Source organism: Bombyx mandarina, chromosome 20 (genome assembly GCF_030267445.1).
Source record: "Bombyx mandarina strain Sakado chromosome 20, ASM3026744v2".
Lineage (NCBI taxonomy): Eukaryota > Metazoa > Arthropoda > Insecta > Lepidoptera > Bombycidae > Bombyx > Bombyx mandarina.
Genome location: NC_143226.1, coordinates 1,559,644 through 1,570,427, shown reverse-complemented (window position 1 = coordinate 1,570,427; position 10,784 = coordinate 1,559,644). Strand labels below are relative to the sequence as shown.

The 10,784-nt window shown below is 37.3% G+C and overlaps 1 protein-coding gene across 6 annotated transcripts; it reads right to left on the bottom strand.

Annotated features, from left to right (window-relative positions):
• Positions 1–478: 478 nt before the first annotated feature.
• Positions 479–9,746, bottom strand: Pex13 (peroxisomal biogenesis factor 13). Of its 6 annotated transcripts, none has more exons than XR_016324842.1 (7): positions 9,178–9,557; positions 8,521–8,657; positions 8,004–8,140; positions 5,005–5,170; positions 4,508–4,534; positions 2,324–2,666; positions 479–1,341 (listed from the first exon to the last, which is right to left on the bottom strand). XR_016324842.1 is itself a non-coding variant. In XM_089736140.1 (7 exons), exons 1-6 carry the CDS (start codon positions 9,555–9,557, stop codon positions 2,377–2,379), a joined length of 1,137 nt encoding a protein of 378 aa, XP_089592266.1. In that variant the 3' UTR covers positions 479–1,341; positions 2,338–2,376. The 6 variants fall into 6 exon arrangements, 4 of the variants coding, with proteins under 4 accessions (XP_089592266.1, XP_089592267.1, XP_089592265.1 ...); XM_089736140.1 differs by having other exon boundaries at positions 2,338–2,666; XR_016324843.1 differs by lacking the exon at positions 4,508–4,534.
• Between the last annotated feature and the right edge of the window lie 1,038 nt (positions 9,747–10,784).

Here is a 10,784-nt window from a genome sequence, read left to right as displayed (position 1 = left end):
AATGTACAATACAAGCTGAGGAAATATTAAAATAAGTGTTCGTTCCTTAGCTATAATCAAACATTGATCCCTTCAATTAACAGACCTTAATTATCAAAAAAAAAAACACCATTACATAATACGCAACAAAACAACCAGCACTGCGTTTGGATATCAAAATTAATAAATATTTAGTCATCTTGTAAAAATAGTTGGGTTTTAAATGATCGTCCTCGTGGAAATTATATGTTTGTTTCGTCGAAATCTCAACTATAATATTAAATAATTGCTGTCTCACTTTTCCAACGAAAGAGTGGTTGGTCCACCACTGAAATAGACCGCCTTTCTTATCGAACTCAATACATCCTACCACTAGTGATACATGTCTGATAGTGATCGGCCGTCTGGTGTAGTGGTAAGTGACATGGTCACTACACAAGGGGGTTGCGGGTTCGAATCCCGCCAAGGGAAGATATTTGTATGATAAATATAAATGTCATTTCCAGGGTTGTGGATGTATATTAAATATAATATGTATGTGTATAATAAAAATCTTACATTTATTTCCGTCACCTGTAACACAAGTTCTTTACGAACTTACCACGGGACCAGTTAACGTGGCGTGATTGTTAGTAAATATTTATTTATTATTATGTATGTGTATTAGACATCGAGTGGTATAAGACTATTTGATTTAAGCGACATTTCGCTTAATACCCGGCATTTAATTGGTAATTAAAGTCCGTTTTATTTGGTACTAGCGACCCGCCTTCGCTTCGCTTCGGAAACTGTAATTTATTATTGATTTCTTCACTATCTAAAGGATGTTATCATACATATAAACCTTCCTCTTCAATCACTCTAGCTATTAAAAAAAACCGCATCAAAATCCGTTGCGTAGTTTTAAAGATTTAAGCATACATAGGGACAGACATATATAGGGACAGAGAAAGCGACTTTGTTTTATACTATGTAGTGATCGACAATTCGATATTCTTAATTGAATAACTTAAATTAAGTGTACCCCATTGAAATAGTTGAAAAAGTTTTTTTTGTTATGGTATTATTCCTAAATATTTAACTTTAAAATTGCAAAAACGTCTCTTTAACCGAATAGCCTTTCACCTCTCAATATTTACATATAAGTTTCAAAATTGCTTATTTATATTACAATTATATTATGTTATAAGTTCATTTTGTAAATGCATAAAACAATTATTATTACAAACAGCGAAACAGATCGTGGGTTTTTTAAACCCATAAACGTCGTGACATCTCATTTCATATTATGTTACTTCTAATACGTTAAGGTAAGTTTCCGAACTAGCACTCTCGGTTGTCAGCTAGCTACGGTGCGACAGTCTGCAAGTTGGGAATCATATCTTAAAATTCGATCTGTTTAACAGAGTCCAACTGTCAAAACTCTAAATTATTAATAATAGATTACAAATTTATTACAAAGATAAACGAAAACCAGGTGGGTGACTAAATTAAATTACTAAAACCTGCAATACATGTTGGTCGAGCTTAGGCCAACGCGAGCGTAGGTAAATTAATACAGGGCAAGTGCTACTTACTGCCTACACGTTCGGCAAGTTTATCGAAAACCAATCCAAATGGCCAATATAGACGAATTTTGAAGAGATGCCCACACGTTGGGCTCTGCCTGTTGAAAGTGAAATTGTGTACGCGTACACACGACCGACGCCAACCGCGTAATAGCGCACTGACGTCTGACAAACATGTGGGCACTATTGGCCAAGTGCGCACATGATTTGCGCACAGAAACCAACCAACGACGCTCCGAAGTGCGGCAAGTGGTCGCGAGCAACCCGCACGTTGTGACAAGCTACGCCAAATCAGTTCTATACATGTTGGCGCTTGATATGACTACTCGGCTAACCAGGCAAGCGACACCGAGCGATGGCAAGACAATGCATAATAATATATACTGTCTATACGTTGGTATTGGCGTTCCTCGGCGACGCTCGGCCAACATGTACTATTGCAGGCTTAACAATCGCAGCCACAATGATAATCGGCAAGCGGGGAATTCCCCAAAGTACCGAAATTTAATGTTCTGTGTGTACATTAAGAAAAAATCATATTAACATTGGTGGTTTTACGGTATTTTTTTTATAGACGATTAGACGGTAGTCTGCATCCATGCATCAATATCCACGATTAATCACTCGTCGGAAATAGTAAACACGAGATGAAACCGCTAAAAGTAGTTTAAATTAATTTTTAAGTTTTCCTTTATATACATGTATAATGAACTCTAACAATTGGTAGAAGATAAAATATATTCAGGTAGAACGAATAAAACTATCTTACTATTTACCTTACTTTACCTACCCGAAGTGATTCTTCGCTTCCGCTGTACGCAGCAAGAGGTTAGTCCTTCTTGAAGAACTTATCAAACTCGTTTGGGTCAACGTCCGTTTTCGATTCACTGTCCGTTGGCGTCTTCATAATCTTAATGTAATTTAAAGGCACGAGTCCGATCTCCTTCCGATCGGTCGTCGCCATTAGCCAGCCGGTGTTCCACAAGTGTGTTTGGAGGTGTTGCGGCGCGATGGAGAGCAGCTGATTGGCGCGGAAACTGAGCTCTCCGACGCGCGTCGCTTGGAAATCGTATTGGGCTATAGCGCGGAGTGGATCCTGCCACGTGTTCGGATCGTTCACTGCGAAGCGATGATAGATTTTTTTTTAGTTACATTAAAATAGCCGAACTGTTTTTTGTCTAAAGGCGACTATAAAAGTGTTTTATAGGTCACTGGTAGAACATCTATATATATATAAAAATGAATTGTTGTTCGTTAGTCGTTAGTTTAAAGGGTTGATAAATATGAAAATGCTCGAAATTTAATAAAAATAACTATTTTGTTGTGTTCTTTTGATGTGTCCCCCGTCGGACGGATTCCTTTTGTTTGTTTTAAGTTTATTTTATACAAAAGCTTAGGTCTTTTATTTATCGATTGAGGCACTACAAAGTCTGCCGGGTCAGCTAGTTTTAGATATATATTCATTTCTTTCCTAGATTAAATCAAATTGTAATTACTGACTCTGAATGATGGATAAGTCTAGGTGTCTCTTAGCCCAACGATAGGGGGATACAAATGAGACTTATTAAACCGCGTTTCGCACTTAAGGCGTTACTAATAAAATCGAAAATCGCATAACATGGTAGGTACATAAACATAATGGTGCGTAATTTTATGGATTTCTATTGAAATAATCAAATATAGAAATTAATTATATTAAACACTATTTCTTTACAGTTATTCTCACTTTAAATCGCAAAAAAATAAACATTTTGTTTATAACAGAGCAATTGATTATTTCTAAAAAATGCTTTTTTTTATTATTTCTATTCAAAAGAAATAATATTTTTATAAAATGTAATTTTTTTTTTTTTTTTCCTACCTAAGCTGATAGCCTTGAGAGGCTATGTCAGCGTAACCCTAACTTTAGTAGGTGAGCTCACGGGGCTCAACCTGACGATGTTGCTAACACGAACCCTAGCAAGAGCCGTGCTTCGCAGGATCTACCACCGGATCGGAAACGCGACCCACTGAGAAGATCCGGCGAGAAACTCAGTGGGCTGTGTCTGAGAGTTAATTTACTCGCCTTACGAGCCCTTCGTCGCAAGCGACGGGTTCGACGAGAACGGTGACCGGTGCTTGAAGTACCTAAAAGCACCGTTAGTGGATCGGGAGGATCCGAGATGACGTGTTTGGGGCGACGTCGACTGCTTTCCATTCTGTCCGCAGGATCGGGAATGAAATGTTATTATTTTCACTTTATTCATAAGTTACTTCTTTACGAAAAGACCTGCCTTGTTTTCTAATAAGAAGTATCTGTCTGTCTGAATTAAATCTGAAGGCGTCCCTTTCTAACTTTAACGAATAGACCGCGGAGAGAGCGAGACACTTGAAAAATTATACTTCTTTAAGTTAACCACACTATCGATTCAACGTTTAATGAAGTTGGTATTCAATGAAAATATATTATAAATTTACTAGTATGTCTATTTCTTATTAATAAATAAAAAACACGTGTGGCACTCGGGGACTGCCGCGGTGAAGCTATTGAATAGCATTTTTATCAACTTATGCAATTATAATTAGACAGTAATAATTTAAAATTAAAACAATAACAAGACCACGCTATATTTATAAACATTAACAAAAGCAAAACATTATCTGTCCCCTTCACATTCATAAGCTAGACCGCGCGAGAGAGAGATGTGCAAACTTTTCATGATGCGCATGCAGTGCGACGTCACGCCGCGCGCTTGTTCACAAACACTACACAAGAGCAACGTGTGAAAGTGTTGAACGCGAGCTACATCGTAGACGAAGTGGGGGGGTGTTAGGCTTTATTTTCGTTACGGAATTTCTTGATTCAGTCGCCGCCCTCAATGCCCGCGATAAAAGCTATACAATAGCTTAAAAATTGTAAAAACTTCCGTACTGTAGCCGACACAAATCTACACAATTCATCTATTGCCAATGATACTTACCGTTCACAAGCCGTTTCATTCGGTCAGCTAACAATAGAAAAGAATATATTGTAAACAATTTAAAAAAAAATTGTTAATCTGTAAACTTAGATGATGAAAAAACATGTGATTCATATAAAATAAAACTAAATATTATTATAGGGAACAGAATAGTTATTGTTTCTCAAAATGACCACACGGCTGTGTCTGTCTGCCTAGCTAGATAGGCAACTCCCCTCTTCTTCTTGTGGGTGTCGTAAAATACGATTAAAGGATTCCACCAGGGAATGGACAGTAGCGTTCTCTGTGAGAACGAGCTCGGGGTCTTCCGTATGTTAAGTGGTGTCCGGAACCACCTTTACACAGGAGGTTTAAATCTCAATTATAAAGTACAACGGCCATCCTTCGAACCGTAACACATTACTGCTTCACGGCAGAAATAGGTGGGGTGGTGGTACCTACCCGTGCGGACTCACAAGAGGTCCTACCACCAGCATAAAAGTTTGCTCAATACTTACGGTTCTCATTAATAGTGCTCGTGAGACCGCTGAGCATTTTGAGCACGATGTAGGGGGCGGCGGCGATCACTCCGAAGAACAGGAGGATGGGCCAGCTCGAACCGGGCGCTCGCTCGGCGGCGGCCTGGTCTCCGACCCGCGTGGCCGCCACCGCCTCCGCCCACGCCTGCAAAGAACACAAACCACACATTACTCAGTGGGTCGCGTTTCCGATCCGGCGGTAGATTCTGCGAAGCACTGCTCTTGCTAGGGCCAGTGTTAGCAACATTCCGGTTTGAGCCCCGTGAGCTCACCTACATGTTAGAGCGAAGCTGAAATAGCCTCTCAAGGCTATCAGCATAGGTACGAAAAAAGAGAACACATTATTACAGACAATTCAAGATAAGACTTCTTTTCACGTGTTTGGATAAACAGATGACATTTTTAAGTTGTGACGTATGTAGCTGCATGCGTAACACATAGTTTACTTCCATTATAAACATTATGCTTGAAAATTTATATATAAAATTATGTAGCAATATTCTGTTATCCCTGTATGGCAATTATTGAATTATGGTCTATCTAGATTAGCAGAGAAGTTTCACTTCTTACGCGTACATACAGACACGGCTTTTCTTTAAAATGACCTTTTTACTATACGACACGCGTATCACAAACCCAGACTGTAACTGTAAAGACAACTTTTTTTTTCCCTACCTATGCTGATAGCCTTGAGAGGCTATTTCAGCTTCACCCTAACGTTTGTAGATGAGTTCACGGGGCTTAAACCGGAGAGTTGCTAACACTGACCCTAGCAAGAGCAGTGCTTCGCAGAATCTACCACCGGATCGAAAACGCGACCCACTGAGAAGATCCGGCGAGAAACTCAGTGATCAAAAGACAACAAACACTTTAATTTGTTCGCAAAGAACACGTCATAGGTCCGTGTTATTTAGAAGAAAAATAAATAGGATATATTAAGGCCATCAGTCCGCTCCCATCATCTGTGGACCAATCCCAAATAGCCCGTGCGCCCCCTAGGGCGGGAACCTTTTTTTTTATTTTTTTATTGCCCTTGTAGGCAGACGAGCATACGGCCCACCTGATGGTGAGTGGTTACCGTCGCCCATGGACTTCAGCAATGCCAGGGGCAGAGCCAAGCCGCTGCCTACTGCTTAATACTCTCCACAAGCCTCGTTTGAAGAAGGACATGTCATAGCGCTCGGGAAACACCGTGGAGGGGAGCTCATTCCATAGCCGGATGGTACGTGGCGAAAAAGACCTCTGGAAACGCACTGTGGATGACCGCAGTGGCTCCAGGTAGTATGGATGAACTCTACTCCGGTGGCGGGAGGTGCGATGGTAAAAACGAGATGCCGGTATCATCTCGAACAATTCCTCAGAGCACTCCCCATGGAACATACGGTACAAAATACAGAGGGAACCGAAGTCCCTCCGCAGACCCAGAGGTTCCAAACGATCCGTGAAACGACCTGATACGAGGCTCGGCCCACAGACCAAAAAAAAAAAGATATGGTCACAGGACATGGTCATCATATTCCGGATACATTTATTTGTGTAGAAAAATAAAATACAAGTCGTTTCCGATTTGAGCTATGCTCTGCCTCTGGCATTCCTAACGTCCATGAGAGACGGTAACCACTCACTATCGGTGGGCTGTAAGCTTTGTCTGCCTACAAGGGCTATAGAATAAAAAGAGTATTATTCGAATGTAGCGTTGTCAAAAAAAATACTATTCGCCTGTTTTTATGACTATATGTATATTATTATCATAATTTTTTTTCTACATATTGTCATGCTGTCGTAAGCTTAGAGATAATTAATTTATTTCGTCGAGTTATCTGTTAGAAGCTAATAAAATGTAGTTTCCGATAAATAATCTCGATAATGTTTCATCATGTGGACCCAAGGATTCCTTCTCTCTCTTAATTGATAAGAATATTATCGCAATGTTTTTCTATTTGCGTTACCGGATAAGATTAAAAAAATTGTATATTGTAATTCAATAATATATGTTTTTTTTGTAAATAATCTATCCACAATGCCAGCCGCGGTTGCGGTAACAATTTGTATTATAAGTTTTAAATTAATAACTTAGTTTATTTTTTACAGACTTCAAAAATGATTAGGTTCTCAAATCGACTGTTTTTCATTATTATTTCAGGTGAACATCTAATGATTCTTTGCTAAAACTGATTCACGTGGGAATGTGATCCAATTAAATTTTATGAAGATCTGAGATTCCACTATACACATATATTGATATTGTTATATAGGTATATTATTTTGTAAAAGTTGGTGTTCTCTTTTAATTTTTTTTATTAGCTTTGCCTGCTAGTTTTTGATATCCGTACTTCTATACGAATCTTATCAGTATGAGTATAAATGTATGTTAGTCATGCAAAAATACCTGAACGAATTTGGATGGAATACCGCTCAAAGATATTTTATCATTTGAATAACTATTACTATATATCATTGTACAACAAGTTTACAAAGACCCAGACTATGGGGAACGTATCTGCTATAATAAAGATAGGTCTGTTCACTGGCTCTTGATTTTATGTACTAATACATAATATGAGACTGGTAGTTTTTATTGGGCTGTAAACTTGTCTGCCTACAAGAGCAATAAAAAAAAAGCTCAGTCCTAACATGCAGAATTTTGAGTGTAGAATAACAATTTACTAAACTCAAAAAGAATAAATTCACTGAAATAATGTGTTTAAAACACTAACCTATCAATTAAATCTTGGATATTTTCTGGTTGTATTGTTACAACTTAAAACTCAAGGTACTCAGAGGTTTTAGATTTTTTAAATGTACAAAGTTTTTCAAAGTACAGGATATTTTCGAAAGTATATACTTTTTGCAGACTTAGCTATGTAGTTCCATCATGTGGACATTAGGAATATAACATGCTAAATTTTGTATTTTTTTATAATACAGATCGAGTATGACAGAGATTGAGATGGGCTTTTAATTTTAAATTACCTTACCTTAAATTCAGTTTCAGATCTAATGCCAAGCATTACAAGGAGTTTCTTGAAAATCCAATTCAGCGTTCGTATTACTGCAAATGTCGACCAGAACTGGGCAAATACTGTTCTCAACCTACCAAAGTTTTCAGCGACGCCTGTCAAAAATGATTGTTTTCGATTGATAACTCAAAGGATACACATAAGGGAGGCACAATAATCCCAACCAAATATCAATAAGGAAACAAATCAAATATGTAGTTATGAAAGAAAATCCATATCAACACTAACTTACTTTTAAAACAGATTATATTATATAGTCCACTATCAAATAATCATATATAACAACAAGAAAAACCACATTATTCTTTGAAACACTGTGATTTAGGTAAATTTTAAGATTATACTTTCAAAAATTAGTTGTAACAGTGTATGGATATGATAATTTTTTGGGACACCAGTGAAATACTTGTTGCATATATATACATGATAAATACACCTGAATTCAATTTACAAACAATTGTGTTGCTGTACTTACCTAATATAGCACGAAATGAGCTAGTCAAAGCAAAGAAGGTGTTCTCCAGCATCATAGCTATACTGCCTACAGCACTGACCAAGCTCTGTATTGAGTCAAAAGCTGGCCTTGAATTCTCCTCTGCCAATTGAATAAATCTGTAAATACATACAGGAGCTTCATATCATTTTTGGAAATCAAGCAACACACATTCCCTCTTTAGTCAAGTGGTTAGTGATGCTGACTATTGTACAGTTGATTCAGTTTTGATTGTTACTCAGACAGTATTTAATTTGATTTTGTTTGCCATTGTTTTGGAATTTAGCTGTATTTATTCTAATCTATTGTGTATGTTTCCAGTATCCACGGTAAAATATATCTGTTGAATATGAATCAATAAATCAAATCAAAATGTTTAAAATGTTTAAAAAATTGTATGTAATTGTATGTAAGTTGAGGCGAAGAGGCAAAACAAAGAAAAAAATAGATTGTCAAATCATTTCCTCTAGGATTAGAATCTACTCTTGTAGTATGTAGACAGAATTTACTTCCATTTAAACATTTTAAGCTTTGTATTTGACATTTTCTTATCTATATTTCTTGGTGCAGCAATCAATTTTACTTTATAGAGAATTTCCTTTGTTGTGTTCTAATAATAAAAGTATTTTAATGCCTAACCTGCTCTCAATGTCTCCATAGCCCAGTGGAGATCCGTAACGGTTGTACGCACCATAAGGAGCCATACCGTTCAGGCCCATGGCACCCATTCCTCCCATTCCATAACCGCCGCCGTATCCTCCATATCCGAAACCACCATAATTTCCCATCCCATACTGCATACCCCCGTACGGCTGTGTCATTCCTTGAGAAACAGTTGGATACCCCATCTCGGGTCGCGGAGGCAGAGGGGGTAAACTGTGCCCGTACGCTTCGGTCGAAGTCGATGCTATAGGATTCCGGAAATTGGAAACATTGGAAGCCTCCCCGATGTTACCTAGTGCGCCTGCGTTAGCCAAGCCGAAGTCCATTTTATTTTGAATATGGCTTGGTTCGCTCATTCTCGATTTTTAGACACGAAATTCAAAGATTACTGCGCGGTAAGCTTCTTGTTTAAATTCTTATTTGCTGATAAACTACATGTGACAATAGTGTTATCTCGTTAGATATTTATCACAAAACAGATTGTACATAGGTACAAGGTACGTATTTATTTTGGATATAATTTCTTCTATTTTGCATAAAGCACTGAAGTAGGAAACCTATGGAAATGAAACGTCAACAAAAAATTCGTGCCACTGTGACGTCATCTGGCCACAAAACATGGCGGTTTTAGTGCTGCCCAGAAGATTTTAATGTTAGTAGGTTTTATCGATAAACGTTCTTGGCTCATTTTATTTTAAATAATGTTGAGTGAATGTATTTGTAGAATTTATACTTTAATAGGAAGTAAGTATATTGTTATGTGCAAAGATGATGTGATTTAGATATTATGTGAAATCTAAGACGAGTTCGTGCTTCAAATTTGCCAAGTAAACGATATGACGATTTTTAAAATTTGCTACACTAATTTTATAAAGTTGTCGTTTTCCGCAAAACATAAAGATATGGCGTAGTACAGTGCCATCTGCCCATTTCTAGCATGCTGAATGTTATCGTATTTTGAGTACGTGTTTTTCTTAGACTATTACAATCTATTTTAATTGTTTTGCTGACTCTAAAGTCCGTAACACACTACCGCAGCGTACCTCAAGGAAGGCAGGCCGCACCATTCATCATGTCAAGTGAGAGTGATTCAAATTTTAAACTTATCAAGGGACCGCCTGATAAAAAAAAAAACACCTACAGAACATTTATTCGTTAATAAAATTACAAACGTCATTCCTTGCGACTTCCTCTCTAAAATCACTTAATTAAATATTTAACGAGTTGGCAATAGTGTTTTACTCACTGCGGAATAAAACTATTTTATTTAAATAGTTCCGAAGAGATTTTGTCGGTAGCCTTTTTCCTGAAATATCTAAACAGAATGTCTAAATATGTTTTGATGACATATTTTAAAGAGGTATTTATGATTAGTGTCATGATCAATAGATTCCGACCGAAAAATGGTGTCCGATTTTTCGGATGAGGGCTCCATAATGAATTTAAATGTATATAGGTAATAGTTTTGGGGCATCGACTTTCTTGAGATCCTATAAAATATGTTTTGATTATTATTTTTGTATGTTTTAAGCTGATAAAATAATTTTTTTTTATATAAGCAATCATATTAAATCGATATCAAA